The sequence below is a fragment of the Dryobates pubescens genome, chromosome 4, assembly GCF_014839835.1.
Source record: "Dryobates pubescens isolate bDryPub1 chromosome 4, bDryPub1.pri, whole genome shotgun sequence".
NCBI lineage: Eukaryota > Metazoa > Chordata > Aves > Piciformes > Picidae > Dryobates > Dryobates pubescens.
The window spans coordinates 33,438,302-33,459,354 of NC_071615.1; the positions used below are offsets into that span (position 1 = coordinate 33,438,302).

At 42.9% G+C, this 21,053-nt stretch overlaps 1 protein-coding gene across 1 annotated transcript; it reads right to left on the minus strand.

The window, feature by feature from the left end:
* Positions 1-428: 428 nt before the first annotated feature.
* On the minus strand, positions 429-15,239 carry FAM133B (family with sequence similarity 133 member B). Its single transcript, XM_054161077.1, has 11 exons — positions 14,932-15,239; positions 10,179-10,276; positions 9,445-9,523; positions 7,385-7,459; positions 7,174-7,206; positions 6,697-6,765; positions 6,023-6,118; positions 4,675-4,722; positions 3,166-3,258; positions 2,233-2,277; positions 429-638 (listed from the first exon to the last, which is right to left on the minus strand). The coding sequence occupies exons 1-11, from the start codon at positions 14,953-14,955 to the stop codon at positions 552-554; spliced, it is 747 nt and encodes a 248-aa protein (XP_054017052.1). The 5' UTR covers positions 14,956-15,239; the 3' UTR covers positions 429-551.
* Between the last annotated feature and the right edge of the window lie 5,814 nt (positions 15,240-21,053).

The following is a 21,053-nucleotide window of genomic DNA, read 5'->3' on the forward strand; positions in this document are numbered from 1 at the left end:
CAGAAGGGTACCATTCGCCTTCTCAGAAGCAGATGGAAATGGGGGCAGATGATAAAACATTTTTACAAAGGCAGCATTTTCAATGTTATTATTAATTTCCCACTTTGTAAATGCCACTAGCAGACATCAACTTGTAAATGTAGAGTATTAACCTGCAGGATGAAGTTGGGATTTTATTTGTCCTGATTTACACAGAAAGACTATTACTAATGCTTTAAGAGCCTACTTTTAACTAGATAAAAAAGTTTAACTCTTCCAACATTTTACACCTCATCTGGACTTACCATCTCATATTGTTTCAAACATCTAACACTGCTTACTGAAGTCATATAGAATTTGTGTCTCATGGATTAAGCAGCAGGCAGTAACAATGGTCTTGCCCAGCACAGCTGCATCTGGCTGGCTACTGAAGGATTATGAGTATTTCTAAAACACAGGAAAAAAACTCATGCAGTTTGGTAAAGTTTGCTGTCATTTCACAGTTTAAGTTTCCTTTAGTCATTGCACTTCTGTTGATAGTCTGGGGGGATAAGGGGGAAGGGTTGTTAGTATTATTCTGAATCTGAATTGGAACCAGCAATCTTCTTTTTCTTCTTTTTACCATGTTTCTTGTGCTTCTTCCTCTTTTTTGTTTTGTCCTAGAAAAAAATAAGAAACAATAATAAAATTAAATGTAACTTACTGTGTGATAAAATTGCTGTCAATTAAATTCTGCTAAGGGAAAATAAGAGCCCAGGAAAGACATCCTTACAAAGCCAGTTTAAAAAGGGGTTTCTAGACTCACAAAAAGAAAATCCCTTTTTTCCACAGTAATTTGCACTATTATGAACAGTCTTCAATTTGTCTCCGTTATGGCTCTGGCTATTTCACATATTGCTGTCACTATTACATTTCCTAATCTTTCAAATAATTTTCAGCTTCATAGCTTTCTGAGAAAGTCACAATGAAATGCTTTGACAATCACTGACATCTTACATCTGGGAATAACGAGGATGTTTACAGATTTTAAAGTAAGGGCTTATATTTACTGCACAAAATTGAATGGCTTAACTATACTTGGCAAGATTCTCCAGCACTTGCACCTCATCTAGAAAAAACCAACTATGCTCTCCATGCAAATATGAATACACTCAACTAACCCTGCTGGATTCAGTCCTGAAATGATTTTCCTATCCCTGTAATACCGAAGCTGAGAGATACAATCTTGTCTTTTGCACAGAAAATTTCAGCTGGAATTCTTGAAGGGGTGGGACATAAGGGAACATCTTGCTGTAAAAGCTTTGTTTTAGACACACAGCTCTGAGAACAAAAGCACAACCAGTCACTGAGAATTTTATGGCAAAAAGCTTCTATGATTACGAAAAAACAAATCAGCTGCATGTCATCACTGACAGCCTATGCTTGTATCACTAGGGGACTAATCGAAGAGATGTTTGGGCTGGAAAAGACCTTAAAGATCATTCAGTACAACCATTCTCTAATTCTACTAAGGCTGGGGTTAAATCATGGCCCTCAGCACCACATCTCTGACTCTTTCAAACACCTCCAGGGATGAAAATTGAACCACCTACCTGGGAAGCCTGTGTCAGGCTGTAAGAACCCTTTCAATCAAGAATTTCCCTTTACTCTCCAACCTAAGCCTCCTCTAGTGCAACTTCAGGCCATTTCCTCTCATCCTTTAATTTGTTACTAGGCAGAAGAGACCAACTCCCACCAATCTGCTTTTGGGGAGCAGTAGAGAACAATGAGGTCTCTCCTCAGCCACCTTTTCTCCAGACTAAACAACCCCAGTTCCTTCAGCTGCTCCTCACCAGCCCCGTTCTCCAGAGCTCTCACCAGCCTTGCTGACCTTCTCTGGACCTGCTCCAGCCCCTCAATGTACTTTCTGCAGTGAGGGGCCCAACAATGGACGCAGGACTGCAGATGTGGCCTCACCAGTGCTGAGTACAGGGGAGCAATCCCTTCCTTGGTCCTGCTGGTCACACTATTGCTGATCCGGGCCAGGATGCTGGTGGCCTTCTTGGCCACCTGGGCATACCCTGGCTCATCCTCAGCTGGCTATCAGCTGTCTCTGCTGGGCAGTTTCCAGCTACTCCATCCCAAGCCTGGAGTGTGACAGTGGATTTTCTGCCATGAAACATTTCTTTCACTGAAAAACGTGAACTTGGAAATTGACCATGTACAGAGTATTTACATCTCAGAACTACAGTGTTAAGTAGGAAGGATACTTGCTGTTTTCTCTTTTTCCTCGTTGCTTTTCTTCTTCTTTGCTTGCACCTGAAATAAATGAATTAAATTAAATGGAAGAGCAGCTTAGAAATGCTGTTTGTTTAGGGTTTATTGCTTAGAAATGAAAGATGGCATCACAGTGCCAGAACATACTGAACAATAATCAGTGCTATTTCCTCGGTTATCTGTCACTGTCCTACAAACATCCCATTTGGTAACACTGCTTTGAACACACAGCAGAACAAGAAACAGCAGAGATATAGAATGCTAATGAAATCATAGAATGGTCTGAGTTGTAAGTGACCTTAAAGATCATCTCATTCCAACTAGAAGGCAGCTGTGTGCTGGGCTGCATCCAGAGAGTGCAGCCAGCAGGGCTAAAGAGGGGATTCTGCCCTATAACTCTGCTCTGCTGAAACCCCACTTCCAATATTGCCTCAACTTCTGGTGTCCCCAGCATAAGGAGGACACAGAGCTATTGCAGTGAGTCCAGAAGAGGCCACAAAGGTAATCCAAGGGCTGAAGCACCTCTGCTATGAGGATAGGCTGGAGGTACTGGGGTTGTTCAGCCTAGAGAAGACTCTGGGAGAACCTTAATGCTGCCTTCCAATACCTGAAGGAAGCCTACAGGAAGGCTGGAGAGGGGCTTTTCATAAGGCTATCTAGCAATAGCACAAGGGGGAATGGTTTGAAGCTGAGGGAAAACAGGGTTAGACTGGATCTTAGGAAGAAGTTTTCAGTACGAGGGTGGTGAGACTCTGGAACAGGCTGCCCCTGGAGGTTGTGTTTAAGGCCAGGCTGGATGAGGTGTTGAGCAGCCAAGTCTAGTTGAGAGGCTCCCTGCCCATGGCAGGGAGGTTGGAGTAGATGATTTCTGAGGTCTCTTCCAACCTAGGCCATTCTGTGATTCTAAGAAATTGGGGCTTACACACTGACCTCCTCTGCCTGATCCGATTCTGAGAACGATTCTGATGATAGGGGCCCACCACGATCAGATTTCTTCCTCTTCCTGTGGTGATTTTTGCCTTCCTACACAAAGTAAAAAATTTGTGAGTAGTTAGGCCTTTCAAGGTTTCCCACATTTCTGCTTAAAACTTCAGACTGAAATACCATTTCTGAAGTCTGAAATACTTTTAATGTTGTTGACATTAACCTAATTACTCATCATCATCAAATTAGCCAACTGTTAAAATGCTTTAGTAGAAATATTTTTGTCTATTCCTTTCCCTTGTTACCAAGATACAGAAGCCTTCCAGAAGTGAGAGGAGTAATACTACACTATATAAACATGTATTTAAATACTATCACCTGAAGGAGTAAGCATTTGAAAATAAAATGATTTACCCCTTTGAAATATTGAGTAAATACAGATGTTTCCACATGTGCATACAAACTGCAGCTTCAGGCTCCCGCTTCGTTGATGAAGTGCAAGCTGACCCCATCAGCTGCACTTCAACACTTCCCATAGACTCTCAATGTATTTAAAGGACAGTCTTTGAAGGACAATCTCTCCTGCAATGTCTGCACGAGACTGCTCTGGTGAGCTCCTTTTCTGCCACCTTTGCTCTGGAGCAGGCAAGATATTCCCAAGACTGAAGCTACTTTCTTCCACTTCAATTTCCACGGCCACAAACTGAAGAAACTCTTGCTAATGATTGTTTTTTGCAGGGTGGGATCACACATCTCACCTCTCCTGTTTAGTCTACTACAGATACCTGAAATCCTTGCCCAAAGGTTCTCATGAGAAGTACACAAAATGCAGTGACAAGAAAGCATAGGATGGGCATTGTTTACACTTTGGGCAGAATTAACTAAAATTTAATTCAACATGATTATTTGCTTTAAACATAATGGAAGGAACAAAGTTCTCAACTGTGTGTACAAAATGGTGAGGTGGTGGGAAGGAGAGACTGTTTTCATGTTCAGAGTTTTCTCTGCAATCTTTTCATGGCTGTTGTAAGTACAGTGCCTATAATGATGAATACATTTAGATAAATATATCTTCTGTCTGATGTTCCTTAATCTACAGTAACAAACCACTACCCAGCAGGCATGCCACTGAAATACCATCACACATATTTTTAGCTCAATGTGACTAGCCCCAAATACTAGACTGCAGCTGATCTACTACAGCAGATTTGATACCATTTTCCTTTACCTTCCTAACAAGCAGTTTCCACTAACAATTATTAAAACAGGAGCCTAACCCAACTAAACTGGACTGGATCATCTTTAAGGTCTTTTCCAATCACAATGATTCTGTGATTCTAAGTCTGGGGAAGGTGCTGAACAGCTTCTTGACGGTGTCATTTTGGGTAGGAAATTCCCATAGCTGCAAATTGAGGCATTCAATATTAAAAAAGAAGGAGAAGGGGGAAAGAAACAAAAGCTCCATTATGTATGTAAAATGAAGTTCTGATGGAAGTATTTCAAAAGTAAAAATACCTTTTCTTTTTCATAATCTTCTTTCGACCTTTTCTTTTTTGTGCTGTCCTAAATGGAAAGAAAAACATAAACCGTGACAAAATTAGCCCAGGAGAAAGGCAGAAGTCTCACAAGCAGTCTGACCCATTGCCTTTTTCGGTCTTTTGAAGGCCATTCTTCACACTTTCCTCTTCCTACATTGCAGTTATGAGGAAAGGGATAGAAGAGCCATCATTTTGATGCAGCTGCTCATCTGCTGAGCCAGCAATGTGAAAAGATCTGTATGGGATCTGTTCTGGCAGTGGTCCCTTCCAACCTCTGTCACTCTGTGAATCAGGTACCAGAGGACTTGAAGCAGATGTAGGCCTCTGGAAAGGACACCAGCTATCTGTACTGTAACCACATACACCTAACTTGGGATAGTCTGGAGTCCTTATTCTCTACCCATGCCCATCTCTGCTGCTCAGGCAGGGCTTAAGCAGACATTTCCATGGGGTTTTCTGCCTTACAGTTTCAGCAGTAAGGGTACCTCCGTGGCCCTACCAAAAGCTGTCAATCTCCCACCAGCAGAAATCCATAGGTGTAGGCAAACAGTGATTCATCACAATTTATAGCACACTGAATCAGGTGTTCCACTGAAAGCCTGCACACAGAATCTTAACAACTTGATGTATAATGAATATGTAGACAAGAAGTACAGTTACTACCCATTATAACACAGAAAAAGGCCAATATAAACTGCCTCATGTATCTTTTTCACTTGCTTTGTTCATTCAGCAAGCCTCTGTGTATATTGCTCTAGGTTAAGGAAAGGAAAAAAGAGACCCTCAATTTTATATGTACTTGGGAAAGGCTCTGCTCTCCAGCAGGAAACTACTCAGTTTACAGATAGTCAGAAAGGCAGTTTTCTGGCCACTGATGTCCTGCAATCTTTGTCTTTCACAGATGGTGTAAAATTAAGCAGCATATTCACACACACATCGGTGAAATTTTTAAGTGTTAATGTAATATCCAAGCTAAACATCCCTGCAGCACAAAAGCTGCTTATGTCTGAACTCAGCAAACTAGCTAAAGATTGCTGGAATAAAGCATGTAATTTTTCTAAAGATCAAATCATTATTATGTCCCTGCTGACTGCAGGATGTATTGGATTAGATGAACTGTGGGGAAGTTCCTTTCAACCCAAACCATTCTATCATTCTATGATTGCGGCCTGATTGCACCTGGAAGATACAAGCAACAGTAAGAACCACAGCTTTACATTTGGAAGATTAAAAAAATAAGAATATTAATATGAAAATTCAGACATGCTTCTTTCTTTAACACAGATCAAGAGAACTTGCCAAGGGAAACACATCTGAGTATTTACCTTGCTGTCTGACTCAGATTCAGAAGATGAGCTTGCTGAAGATTTCCGTGAGGAGCGATACTTCTTTTTCCTTCTTTTCTTCCCTTGCTTTCTATCCTATCCACAAGTATTGTAAGGGGGGGAAAAAAAGGAAAAAACACAATCCAGAATTTATTCTCACTGGAATTAAAGATTTACATTAAATGCAAAGAACCAGGAACACCAAATTCCCATGTTATCATGATCTCTTGAGGAATTAAGTATACTACAATGGATTCTTTTAGCAGTGGGCCTTCAGAACTCTTCTGCATTGAGACAAATGTCAAAGAAATCCAGGTTCTCTAGGTTCTGGTTATTGTTTAGATGTGTGTTGGAGAATCTGATCATCTGCAACAAACTTTTACTAAAAAGTCAAAAATGGTATGTTTGCATTTTTATGATGAGATGGGGGAGTCAGTTTAGTATTCAACCAGAAATGGATTCCGCTTACAAGCCAGCCACCCAAAATGCAATGGTCATAAAGAAGTGCCTGACCTGATAGACCTCTACAATCCACACTTTAATACACGTACCTACATACAAATTAGTTTTCTGCTAATCAAGCCTTCAAATAACATTGCAAAATATTACCAACAATCTCTGTTAACTAAGCCTTTGGAACATAGCATGTTAGATTCCAGTAAGTAAGTTCTTACCTCATCTTCTGAATCAGATGAACTGCTGGAAGAATCAGAACTTGATGAAGAAGAGGAAGATGAAGACAACTTGACCAAACACAATAAAAAGTGAAGCTTGTGAGATGCAGCATTTTGTCTGGTAAACAGTCAGAAGATCATCCAAACATTCCCTGTAACATTTCCTCCCTTGCAAAACGTTATCGATGGAATTTTACTTGCAAGAAGCTGCTCTTACATAGATTTGCTTAAATAAAAGTGTGAAAAACCACTTCTGACATTTTTCATGTAATGGTATCTACTGAATGTTCTTTTCCTCCCTTAAGTAGGGCTGAGAACTCCTTGTACAGAACGTATTCCACCCCCTCAGCTAAAAATCAGTTAATTTAAGAGTTTTAATTCAAAATTACAGCTATACCCTCTAAGAGAACTTAATGACAATCAGGAACACCTCAAAGGGAAAAAAAAAAAGCTCAGAAAAATGAAAATTTTGCTCACCCTATTAGATTTCTTCTTTTCCTTTTTCTTTTTCTTAAAAACAGAATAAAACAAATGTTACTTTGGCATCACATTCCTTTGTGGTGCATTTTGGTTTACATACTTTGATGCTGGCTTTGAAAATGTATTTATGACATTCCATATTCTCAGCAGGGATGATAAATCCAGTTCCAAAACCAGACTGCATGCAATTGAAAAATAACAACTTTACCTCTTTCTTTTTGGAGGAACTCTCATTTCCACCCAGAAATTTCTCCCTGTGTTTTTCCAGTTCTTTCCTCCAATTCTGAAAAGGAAACCAAACACAAACAGTGCCATGAGGGTCATTTCTAAACAGCTTTTTTTGCCTCTACCTGGCATTTTAGTTTTCAAACAACCCACAAAAAATAAACAACATCTAATGTTAACCAAGGCTGTAATGAATTTTATTTTCCAGAAGATGAATATTAGTTGAAATACTGTGTTAGTTCACAACTCCATGTTTGAGTTATTTGGTTTTAAGAAGTTGTCATTTGACTTGAAGGTCATCAGTTATGCTATTTTCTTGATTTTGTATCACATACTCGTGCTGGAAGACTTAAGAAAGCAAGAGAAATTGGTTATTTTCTCCCAGCCCTTCAGTGTGTGGAAGTCTCTAGTGTCTGTTCTGGGCCTTCTGGGTGTCAACAAGGTGCACAGTAATTTAATCTTCATGAACACTCTTGCTTTTGTAAGGCCAAGCACAGTGCATGGATAAAAGTCTTCTCTCATTCCTCCTTTTCCATTTCTCATGGGGTCTCTAGATCTGCCCAAACCTCATCCTTCACGAGCTCTGTAACATCCCACCCACCTCTGTCAGACTGAGAGGCTGCTAGCTTCAATCTGCACTAGTCCTGCTTCCCATGTCAGACACATGACGTGCTCCCATCTTGATCATTACTGCTCTGATCCTCCCTTTCCTCACAGAGAAGCTGTACTGGCAAAGCAGTGATAATCCACATAGCCACATTTGTGCTGAAGGGACAGAAATATCAGGAATTAACTGAGATTATACCTGTGCACCGCAGTATGGCACACAGATCCCCACGTCAGCACGCTCTGCATTAGCTGAACAGTGCTGCTGAGAGACTGTTCAGAGACTGGAGCTTTGGGAATGGCTGTTTCATGACTCCCTGCATCCCCTTCCTTCCCTTCTGTCACACTCAGGCTGTTAGCCTCTAACCATCCTAGTTTCAACTGTGTCACAGCAAAGCAAAGATAAAAGCAGAAAATATGATGAAATACTAAACCAAACTCACAGAGCAGAGAACAACTGATAATCTTGGAACAGCATCCCATGGCCTTCCAAATATTAACAAAACTTCTTAGGCAAAAAGGCGTAGCAAGAGTACTGTGAGTACTATTTCTTCCAGGAACAGAGGAGGAGCATCATCTACTTCACAGATCCACAGACTGCATCAGTTTGGAAGGGACCCTCAAAGGTCATCTTGTCTAACCCCTCTGCAGTCAGCTGAGACATCTCCAACTAGATCAGGCTGCCCAAGGCTACATCAAGTCTGATCTTAAATGTCCCCAAGGGATGGGCCTCAACCACATCCCTGGGCAACCTGTTGCATTATTTCACCACTCTCTTTGTAAAGAGCTTCCTCCTTATGTCCAATCTAAATCTGCCCTGCTCCACTTTAAAACAATTGCCACTCATCCTATCAACCAGAGACTTCCACACAACAATGGAAACTAGAGCTCGAAGCTTATCTCAAGCGACCACAACCCAAGAAGGAATAGGAAGAGTTAAATTCATTGTATGCTAATTTCTTGCTGCATATACAAGAGTTATATGTGGAACTTCCTTACACTATGCTGATTTCCAGTAGGTGCTGAACAGCTGCATTTATAGCAGGGAACCACCATGGAATGTAATCAGCTTTGGCTGACAGAGAATGAAGTGGTTTAGAGTCCCATCTGTACATTGAAGGCCATTCTTTATGCCTTCTGTACTAAACTTCCTTGCCAAAGGTGTTTGTTGCCAGTAATATAACCCCTTTCCAATGTATTTGGATTGTGTGGCCTTAAACAAGTCAAGATTAGCACAACAGGCTTGGGTTTGTCATACTACAAAATGCATGAATTTAATTTAATTTCTGATACAAAGAACCTTAACTTCTGATACAAAGGAGTGAAGTGAAATATTATGGGTGCGGTTAATGACTTGGTGTTCTTATTGATAATGGAGGAAAAGTGGCCTATAAGATAAGAAGAATCAAGTATTAACATGACAAGAACATAACCAACCTCATTCATCTTTTCTTCAAACTCAGCCAAAGCCCTGGATCCTTTCTTTTTCTTCTCTAGTTGCTCTTTCACTTCTTCCCTACATAAAAAGGATGATAGATCACAATTTTCACTATTAAAAATACCCTTCTTGGTGTCTACATTTTTGCAGGGTGTTTGGAAGGTTAACTTTGGCTGAACTTCCAACAGAAAGAAGAATGAAGGCATCTGAGAAGTCATGCATATGGTAACCTAACCCTAGTAGCCTAAGCAGGGTAGCTAAAGCCCCTGGAAAGATCTAAAGCTAATTTTGCAATGAGGTAAATTGTTCTCTGGTTTCTTATGCGAGGAGGCAAAATGGACTGAATGTGAAGGAAGTTGTTAGTACCATCTCGAAGTGATGCTTTTGCTGGGCAGTGTAGACTGTGTTCCAAAAACATGCCAGCAAAATGTCTAAAAATTAAATATATCTGCAGACTTGAGGATTTGTGGATGAAGGGAAGTGACCAATGTTTTCTTTTTCTCAGGAAAATATTTAAGACAGACAAGACGTATGCATTTCAAATGAAACATTACTGCTTTTTAAGAAGGAGACTGAAGACATTTAGAAAACAACAGCCTGGCCAGAGAGAAGGCATTCTCAAGATGTGTTACTGGGTATTTTGGGGAGGAGGTAGGGACCAGTGCTGTCTTAGAAGGAGGGAAAAACCATTTCACACAAAACATCAGAAGGGTAGACAAACATTGTAACTTACCATGTTGGTCTTGGCCTGTTCAAGTAGTCTTGTATGGTTGGTCCCGAATTCTGGGCAGGACCTCGTGCTCTGGCCATAGCTATGGGATTCATGTAAGCCTGGAATAAGAAACAACAAGAAATGTCAAATTGATCAACTGTGCTCCAACTCCAACTCTGTCCTTTTTGTTCTTCACAGATTTTCCTCAGTCACTGACAAATAATTCTGACTTGTTTCTAAAAATGTAAAATACTGAACTAAGCCAAGTTGTTTTGGTCTGGCAGAAAGGCTCAGGGAAGTGCTTTCAGTTTGAGTTATAGTGTGGCTGAAAAGCCTCCTCCACAACAAGCCCATGCACCTTGAAGCAGCTCCACTCCTTGAGCAATGAATCTGCAGCCTGAATGCAGCAGCATGACTGCTGAAATACTCTTCCTTAGGATACAGAAAACAGAATTAATTTTGGCTCTTGCTCTCTGGGACAACTAACCCAATGCCTGTAAAGTTCTGCTCAAAATTGATTCAACAAACTCTGCTGTAATGCCAGAACAGGCAAGTGGCTCTGCTATAATTATGCTGGTATGAAAATTCCATTATTTTGGGCTATTTAAAGGAGGGGAAAAAAATTAAACTTAAAACCAAAGCCCTAATGTTATGAAGAAGTCTGTCCTTCAAACCTATGCATCCTCCTCATACTCACTCTAAAAATGGTTATAATAGGCTATTGAATATTAATTTAAAACTCACAATCTATGATCCACCTCAGCAATTAATGGAAAAACTCTGCTCTAGGAAAAAACCTCTTCAACTGCTTCTTTTTATGGCAGTGAAACTTTGCTCATCTAAAAGGGAGGAATATCTAACCCCTGGGTTTTTAACACTCCCTCATCCGAACACCTCACAATGCCCTTTGCAGAATGCAACACACACTGTTGCACACACTGGGGCCTCATCTTTGGAGATGAGGAAAACCAACTTAAATAGACAAAACAATGACTAGCTTTGATTGTCTAATCTGAGATCATTTTCTTGTAGAGTACAGACTTTGTAGATTCAAAGCTCTTGTGTAGCTCTTACAGTCTTTTAGTCAGGCCACTTTTAGTCAGGCCAGAAAATAAGCGTTCAGAAATCTAATTGGGAAAACTGTCAAAAGCAGCAGCTGCTGCCTGTGCTCCTGTTCTGCCCACCAGAGAAGTTGCAGTGGCCCCAGCAATGCTGAGTTTCTGAACTGGACTGCGATCGGACTGCTCACAGAATCACAGGATGGGTTGGAAGGGATCTGAAAGATCATCTAGTTCCACCCCCTGCCATGAGCAGGGACACCTCCTACCAGACCAGCTTGCTCAAGGCTACAGCCAACCTGCCTTTGAACACTGCCAGGCTGGGAGCCTCCACAGCTTCTCTGGGCAACCTGCCCCAGTGCTTCACCACCCTCATGAAGAACAATTGGTTCCTAATGTCTCATCTCAATTCAGCTTCTCCAGTCTGAACCCATCACCCCTTATCCTGGGCAGGTAAACACTGAGGTATGCCAATTTAAACCAGTTTAATCCCACCTTGGCACCTTCTTCTGTAGCCAAGTGGATGTGTGCATTTGAGTACTTTTAGCACTTAAAAGTAATACTCACATTATTAACCCTGGCATTTTAGTCTATTTCAAATCTGCAAGTAAGTGAAAATGTGGCATTTTAGTTCATCTTCAAGTGGAAAAAGAACTCCTTTAGCAACTCAGGAATGCAGGATCCTAAGACTGTTTTCACTAAAGAGGTAATGCTAGATCCACTGGAAAAGACAATGCAAATGTAATTCACAGAATTGTTTCAGCTGGACAAGAGCTTTAAGATCATCCAGTCCAACCATTCCCTAACTCTTCCAAGGCAGGGGCTAAACCACAGCCCTCAGCACCACAACTCTGCCTCTTTCAAACACTTCCAGGGATGGGGAATCAACCACCTCCCTGGGCAGCCTGTGCCAGGCTGTGAGAACCCTTCTTTCTGATCAGGAAGTTTCTTCTCATATCCAACCTAAACCTCTCCTGGTGCAGCTTGAGGCCATTTCCTGTCACTTGTTACTCGGGAGAAGAGACCAACCCCCACCTGGTTCCAACCTCCTTTCACGGAGTTGTAGAGAGCCAGAAGGTCTCCCCTCAGCCTCCTTTTCTCCAGGCTGAACGGCCCTAGTTCCCTCAGCTGCTCCTCACCAGACCTGTTCTCAAGACCCTTCACCAGCTTTTTAGCAATTCTCTGGATCTACTGCAGCACCTCAATGTCCTTCTTGAAGTGAGGGCTCCCAAACAGAACCCTTTATCAGGGTGTACTCACTCAAGGGGAGCGACACACAACTACTCAGAGTACTCATTACTTGGCTTACTCCAGTGAGCAAAGTGAGTCAACTCTTTCTGGTCACCATTTAAGCATTTAGATCAGAAAGCTCTACCTTCTTACACAGTCATTGTTGTTAAACCAAGGTCTCTGGCTGCTAGTAAATCAAAATTAGTTACTCTCTTACCTGAGCTCATCTGAAGTGAACAGCCCACCACTTCCTAACAGAACTCTCTCTACCTGCAGAAGAGGCTGTAATTGTTCCCCAAATTGACTCCAGATAACCAGCTCTGTTCAGGGGTTTTAACTTGTCAGCAAGCACGTAACAACTGACTACAGCTCTGTATTTCACAATTAGTAAATGTACATCTTAAAACATCTTCTTCTAATTACAAACAGGTTTAGTTACAAAGAATTACTTCCCCAATAAACATTTCTTTAAAGTATTTACACCGCTGTGCCAAACTGCATGTCACTAGCCAGAGAGAGCACCAAAATGCATTCTAACTGAAGGAAGTGCCTGTCTACCCATTCATTTTCTTCTTCTGGCAGTTTGCTCAAGCAGCTATTAAAAGATACTTCTTGTATGGCTTTCACGCTCATGGAGAGGATAAGGCACCTTCAGTCAGCTAGGGTTCTCTGGGTAAGCAATGCAAGCTGGTACTGCTTTACAAGTGTCACAGGATCACACAATCATTAAGGCTGGGAAAGACCACCAAAATCCTCAAGTCCAGCTGTTGACTCAGCACTACCAGGTCATCACTAAACCATGACCCTCCGCAACACACCTACACATTGTCTAAACACTTCTAGGGATGGTGACTCCACCACCTTCCCTGGGCAGCCTGTTCCAGGCCTCAACCAGTCCTTCAGTGATGAAATTTTCCTCATGTTCAACCTGAGCCTGCCTTGGCACAACTTGAGGCTATTTCCTCTTGTCCTATCACTTGTTACTTGGGAGAAGAGACCAATGCCCATCTTGTTCCAATCTCTTTTCAGGGAGTTGTATAGAGCTAGAAAGTCTCCCCTGAGCCTCCTCCTGTCCTACTCTTCTTCACTATCTCTTGGATATATAAAAAACCCAACAGACAAAAACTTTATTTTCCATCTCTGAATAGTCAAAATGATTGTGTATTTAAACAGACACATGGGGAAGCACTAACAGGTAGAAAGAAAGCTCTGTGATCACAACTAGTCTGTACTAGCAGCTATCACAACACAGGGAACTTTATATAGGAGGAGAAAGATTTGCTAGCACTGGTAGATGCATCCCAATTATCCCATTAAAAAGAAAATTAAGAATAAATAAATAGACACTCAAGTACACCCAAAAACATTCCAAGAGGGCAATATATTTGAAGCACAAGCTGGGTCGTGAAGTCTAACACTGTCAGTTCTCAGTAGACTCTATTAATAGTTTTGATCCCTCAATGAAAGGATAAAAAGCACATAGGTATCATATTTATTATTCCAGCAAGGTAAACAAAGATGTTTCCCTGAGTGGATCCAAGTATGAACTCACAGCACATACTACAAAGAAAGGGAGGGAGAACGAATAAAAGCATCATAACTTGTTTTTAATCATAAAAGTCATTAACTGTAAATTTACAATGCCTAAAATCAAACATGAGCACAAGCTGAATGGGTTACTGGGACGAAAAACACACCAAAAAATAGGAAGAGGTGTGAATGGTTAACAGCATAGTATCAGGCTCTGCGGTGAGGGCTGAAGAAGCGTATTTTTGGCCTTCCGACCTCATGGGGTTGGCAGAGAGCTGCATAAAGCTACCTTTCAAATCGCTCGGGTACAGCTGAAGTCTAAGGAAAGAGAGCTTAGGAAGGCTCAGAGCCACTTCAGCGAATGCTGCAACTCCCACTGGGATTTTTTTTTTTTTTAATTTTTTTTTAAGGAGCAGACCAGCATCTTAATCACCATCCCTGCGCAGATCACTGAGCAGGAATCAGTCACCACAGCTGCCGGCTTTGACAAGGTAACCAGAGGTTTTGCCGGGGGAGCCGCGGGCATGTGCCTGCGGGATACCCCACCCGGGACCTCCGGCCCCGCAGCCCGGGCCCCCCTACCCCTACCGGGCGGATCCGCAGGGCACTGCCTGCCTTTGTTGTCTGGCGGCTCGGGGCCCCGAGGTCGGCCGGCCCTCCCAAGCCCTAACGCCGCCTAACCAGCCAGTCCTCCAGAGCCTCCCGCCCGCCGCGGCAGGCCCGGTGGCACCGGGGCTCTCTTCGCTCCAGCTGTGGGTCAGCGGCTTCCCTCTTCTCCCCTCCCCAGCCGGTCGAAGCTCGGAACGGGCCGGCCAGGCCCGCTTAGGCCGCCGGGGCTTGAGGCAGCGGCCAGCTCCTCACAGCTTAGCCGCCGGGGCCCGCCCGAAGGTGCTGCCGCAGCTGTGGTGGCCCCGGCCTGGCCCCCACCGCTGCCTGCCCCGCCGAACGTTACTCACCACCCGGTTGTCTCGCTTCCCCATGGTGCCGTCGAGAGCCTGCGCCGCCGCCCAGCCGTCGCCTGAGCCCCGGCACAGGGCCCTTTTCCCTCGCCCGGGAAGCCGCGCACCGATCAGCCGCCGAGCTCCGGGCAGCGGAGATGGCGGCGGCCGCGCAGCGCCTCTCGCGGCCGGCGGGTGGCGGCCGTCAGCGCCCGCCTCAGCCCCGCTCCGCTCCGCCGGCCCCTTGGCGCAGGGGCGCGGGGAGGCGGCGGCGCTGCGAAGTGCCGGGGATGGAGCAGTCGGAAGAGGAAAGGCGGGAAGGTGTGATGAAAGCGAGCGAGCTTTAGTAGCAGGGCTCCGGCTGGGGTGATGGCAATGGAGTCGGCGGCAATGGCGGGCGGAAGCCTGACAGCGCCCCGGCTTGCCGGCGGGAGGATGACCCTGGCCCGGCTTCCGTGAGTGGAAGCTCGGGGAGCAGGGGGTGTCGCTTAAAGGAGAAATAAACTGTGAAGGTGCACTTGTCCCCGGGGAGCAGGGCGAGGGCACCCATCTGCAACAGACATCCTGGGAGAGGAGAGAGTTTTATAATGAGGGTTTCGTCCTCGTCGTCTATCCAGTGCTCAGTTACAGATGGAACTGCAGTGTTCTTTACAATCACGGAACCTCCCAGAGGTCTTTTTCCAACCATTATCTAACTATCAAACTCCTTCTCGTGTCCCTTCAGCTTCATCTTCTCTTTCAGTAGATGCACAGACTAAGGTATCATGAAACAACAGCCTGTCCTGGCACAGAAATCAACGAAATGAGGGTCTGTTTGAAAGATTAAAACCCCTCAAAAGCTTATTCATCACCCATTAGCTACTTGCACTGGCACTGCAAAGTAAGGAACACAATTGTATTGATGAGGTTAAACTGCAGTAGGTCATGGGCCCCCAAGCCACATTAGATTTTATGTCCATGAACCAAAACTCTCTGCTGCCCATAGAAACTGTAAGGAACCATCAAAGCCCTTTGGAGAACACAGTGATAGACACTGCAGCATGACATCAACCCAGCAGCTACCTTGACATGATGTGACATTCCAAATTAGTCTCTAATCACATTAGAAGATTATGAGCAGCAGACTACCCAGGAACAGACACAAAACCAACTGCAGTGAGGCCTGTGGCTGAGCAGAACAGTCAGTGTCATAAATATCCACATCAGCCACAGCTAACCATAGAATCACAGAATTGTTTTGGTTGGCAAAAGCCTCTAAGATCATCAAGTCCACCCATTCGCTAGCTCAAACAAGTCTAGGGCTAAACCATTTCCCTTAGCACCACATCTCTGCTTCTTTGAAACACCTCCAGGGATGGGGATACATTGTGGAAAAGAGCAAAAATCATGGAAACATTTAGCAGATTTATAAGTAAGAGCCACCATATCTCTGATAGTCCTCAGGGCAAGACACCACAGAACAAAATCCAGCAATCTGTGGACAATTATGGAACAAAGTCTTCATGCAGTCATTTTCTTCTTAGCCCTCATTCGTGAGAATGTGACTTACCCCCTGCATGAAGCTCAAAAATTCCAGTTATGGAAGAGAAAATGATATTAGAAAAGACAGAGAAAGAAAACCACATTAAGCAAAATAGTAGGGCCCTTGTAGAAATAAGCACAAACATTACTTTTCTCATTATTCACACAAATGTTCTCATCCTCTTCACCTCTAAATTATCAAATGACACTGGATGTCACATGCTTATTAGCACCATGGAAACAAATGCTCATGTATAAAGACTTCAATGCCTTGTCTTTGTCTATCATTTACTGGCACATGGAAAGCAGGATTTACAGCACCTGCATCGTTCTTCATTTTACACCCATCAATTGTGTTGCCTCCCCCCCCCACCTTCAATAAACGAGGTCATCTTTCAGTCTCCTGTCACACAGAAGTCCTTTCTGTAAGCATTTTCATCCATCTTTAGAAATCTGATTTAGCTGGCTGAACTGTCTGGCTGGACTCCCAAGCCTCCTTCACAGCCAGGGAAGAAAAGCTAATGGCAGTTTAACAAAAATCCTACAGAATGCTTCAGCTGTGGGCTGCCTCCTCCCCACTGCCTGCACAGGATGGGAAGGACCCCCCACCTCCGGCTTCCTGCAACGGCAAGGCTTTGTGTCATACATTTTGGGGCCCTGCCTCCAAGAAAGACATTGAGGAGCTGGAGGAGGTCCAGAGATGGGAAATGAAACTGGTGATGGGACTGGAGAACAGGTCTGATGAGTAGGAGCTGAGGGACCTGGGGTTGTTTTGTCTGGAGAAAAAGAGGCTGAGGGGATACCTCTGGCTCTCTACAATGCCCTGCAAGGAGGTTGGAGCCATGTGGGGGGTGGTCTCTTCTCTCTAGTAACAAGTGATGAAAAGAAATGGCCTCAAGTTGCACCAGGGGAGGTTTAGGTTGGATAGGAGAAGAAACTTCTTGACTGGAAGGGTTGTCAAAGTCTTAAACAGGCTGCCCAGGGAGGTGGTGAAATCCCCATCCCTGGAGGTGTTTCAGAAAGGCAGAGATGTGGTGCCGAGGGCCATGATTTAGCCCCAGCCTTGGTAGAGTTAGAGAGTGGTCTTTAAGGTCTGTTCCAACAATTCAATTCTACGATTCTATGATTTTTGTTTGCTTAGGAGTGACAACAGAGAATGTGCATCTGCTTTTAGAGTTTGATGTTGTGTCATTTTGTGTTTGACTCCAAACACGCAGTTTTAAGATGCTCAGAGATGTTATTAGTTATATTTATAGCCAGTGGAAGAAAAATCAATCAGTCAAGAGTGCTTAGCTGCTTGACAGATGGAAGATGAAAGCAGCAGAATCATTAGGAGTACAGAAATACCACACACATTAGTGCACACAGGAGGGGGGGTTGGACCTAGATGATCTTTCAGGTCCCTTCCAACCCAAACCATTCCATGATTCTATGATAAAGATACCAAACAGATTTTGATTTGCTAACGGAGGTTGGTCTTGTGTAATATCAATTAATAAAGTCCCTCTGGATGTGTCTCAGAAGCTGTTGGATTAAGGAAAACAAATGTTTCATGACTTTCTGAGAGCCATTATGGCTGAATTTAATGCACAGTTTACCTACACCAAAAAGAAAAGGAAGATTTTGGTAAAGATAAACCAGTACTGAACCATGTGTTCACAGCAGCTGTAAGGTTATGACTTTGAAAGGGAAAATCACTGACATTTTTATCTTTTTAAATGGAATTCATCCAAGGTAAGCAATAAATTAGTTCCAAAAGGAGAAATCAGGAGAAATGAGGCTAGACTTCAGCAAACTAAAGTTACATTGAGGTGCTTGATAGCCGTGCTTGTTTCTGTGTCTGGTGGTTGATTTTCTGAAATAGTAGGGGTGTGGAGAAAAAGATTTGCAAACATAAAAACTAGAAAGCAATGCTGCTAACTTTCTGGCTTTAATACACAACACTTACTGAAGTTTGTATTCATTTTACAGTTTGAGATCAACGAAAAATATCGCTAGGAAAGTGAAGTCAGCTTCAGGAAAGGAGCTTGAAATCCCAAAGTAATTATTTACCTTGTTTTTTTGTTACTCTCCAGTAATTTGGGAATGACTGACAAGAACTTGATGCTGTGAAGATTTTTATTCTATTGATTTTTCATACTGAACCCTCAGCACCCAACAATAAATACACAACTTTGCTTCTCTTGCACTGCCAGCAGCAAAATGTTCAGTTCCAAAGGACTGTCATTCGAATAGAGTATGGATAACCTTCTGTGTGCCCTAATTCCACTCTGCTGACATGTCATTATTGTTGCAGTCGACCATCTTCCCAGACTTGTAGAAGGTAAAGAACATGTTGGATGGTAAGGTGCGTGTTCTGATCGATTTTGATGCAGTCAACATGAAGCAGCCCCAGCTGAGGGGTGTTTTTAAGGCAGAAAGCCCCAGAGGGTGAGATCTGGGGGACAGAGCAGGCATGTGATCAAGTGATATGATCAAAGGGCTTGGAAAGGTTGCAGAGGGAGCTCTGGAGTTCCCAAAGTGTCTTTCTGTAGAGCAGAAACTTAACTTTTCTCCCCACAGTATGTATATGGTGATCAGCAGCTGTGCAAGAAGAGGAGAGGTTGCAGGATTTCATGTAGAGCAATGGTGCAAGCTTGCATGTTGTAGCCCCTTGGTGTCATGTTGATGGCTCAAAGGCAAACCAGTAGATGTGAGGAACAATCCATGAAATCACTGTTAGCATTTTTCTGCACCTCTGCAGATGATCCTGTGTTTCACATGGGGATAATTTTAATGCTGAATGCAAAGGCATCAAAGAAGACTGAAGGGAAACCATGAAGCGCACAGAACACACAGACAAAACAATGCACCTTTAAAAGAAACAGTAACACACGCACCTTTTCCTGTTTGTACCCTGATTAAAAGAACACCATGAAGTTCAAGTATGAAGTGATACAGTGAAATCACATCCTGTGAGTAGGTCTGGGCACCACAGTTTGCACCATCTTGCACAACGTAGGTGATAAGATTGCAAAATGTAGGTGGAGGGGCTTGAAATGCTAAAACACAATGTGCCAGCTGCTTGGCTGGTGGAAGCTGCAGAAGTCAAGAGGACTATGCTTGAGTTCCATCAGCTGAGTCTATGCCCTAAGATGAATGAAAAAATAAACAACTCTAAACCACTTTGTATGTTTTCCTTGTACTCTCAAATCCTGGATACCTCCAGAGCACAGGATATTTTATTACTGAAAAAGAGACCAAAGAAAAAAAGAGAGAGAAGAAAATAAGCCAAATGGCATTAGAGGCTCTCTTAACTTGCTCAGTGTTATGTTTTGGTAAAATCATACTGAGAAATACACCTTTAGCAGGAGGTGTCCCTGCACACAGGTGGGGTGTGGGGTGGACCTAGATGATCTTTCAGGTCCCTTCCAACCCAAACCATTCCATGATTCTGTGATAAAGGTACCAAGACAGATTTTGATTTGCTAAGGGAGGTTGGTCTGGTGTAATACCAATTAATAAATTTCCTCTGGATGTGTCTCAGAAGCTGTCCTCACTGCTCAGAGCATTCTGTAAACCTGCAAGCCCAAGGTTTGGTAAGGCCTTTTGAGAACTTAGCTTGCAGATTGCAAACCCAGTATCCCATGAGAGTTACAAACAGACTTCACTTGATCCACATCTACTGTTAGCTTCAGTGAGATTCAGGATGTGCAAGCCAGACACATGTGGAGTGTATGGAGCAGAAAGAAGTGGCTCTTATTTCTGATACATTTCTGTACCAGCCACATGCTTTTGTCTATGTATTCCAATGCCACTAAGTGCACTTCTGAACGCTTGTGTTAAAAAAAAAAAGAAGTGATTAATAGAAGATTTGAGAGAAATAGCATCACTACAGGTGAGATTTTTATCACACAATATAATTTCTATAGTATTCTTGCTGATTAACTAAGCTTAAATATCTTTATATAGACCTGAGCTGCCTGACACTGAAATTTGTAGACTTTACAAGGTAAAACTCTTGGTTTCATTTAACCATCAGTGGACTTACAACAAGAGTAAATGACACTAAATGATTTAAAATACTTTGAACCCCCAATCCTGTTTCATGCAATTGTCCACACACACAATTAAAACCCTCACCCAAACAGCCTAAATTTGCTGCCTTTATGCTTTTGTTCAGCCACCAATCTTACTAAAAGCCCAGACAGGCAACTTCAGCACTGCCCAAACCCTCTTTTCTTCAGCTAGAAGACACCACACAAACCTGGCTCCTGGCTTAAGCATCTGGAATCCACAAAGACCTGCAGCAAACACAACAAAGCCAAAAGCAGCCTATATCATGTTTTCTAATTTTAATTTTTCAGATGTGTAAAACTAGCTCTATGACAGCATTTCAAAGTCATCTGCTTATTCCTTTGCATGTCAAACCAAACAAAAACACCCTAAAGCATAAAAGTACTACAGCTGAACACACATGCTACTCTAGCTGCAAAACTCAGTGTAGAGAGGCTTTTTTCTTTTTTTTCTTTTCTTTTTTCTTTTCTTTTCTTTTCCTTTTCTTTTATTTTCTTTTTCTTTTCCTTTTTTTATTTTCTTTTATTTTTCTTATCCTTTCCTTTTCCTTTCCTTTTCTTTTC

Excerpts from the sequence above, each read along its gene's own strand:
- FAM133B (XM_054161077.1), bottom strand. The coding sequence starts at position 14,955 with ATGGGGAAGCGAGACAACCGGGTG. Across the intron at positions 9,524-10,178 it reads AACAGGCCAAGACCAACATG|GGAAGAAGTGAAAGAGCAAC; the intron begins GTAAGTTACAAT and ends CTTTTTATGTAG. Across the intron at positions 7,207-7,384 it reads GTTCCTCCAAAAAGAAAGAG|AAAAAGAAAAAGGAAAAGAA; the intron begins GTAAAGTTGTTA and ends TCTGTTTTTAAG.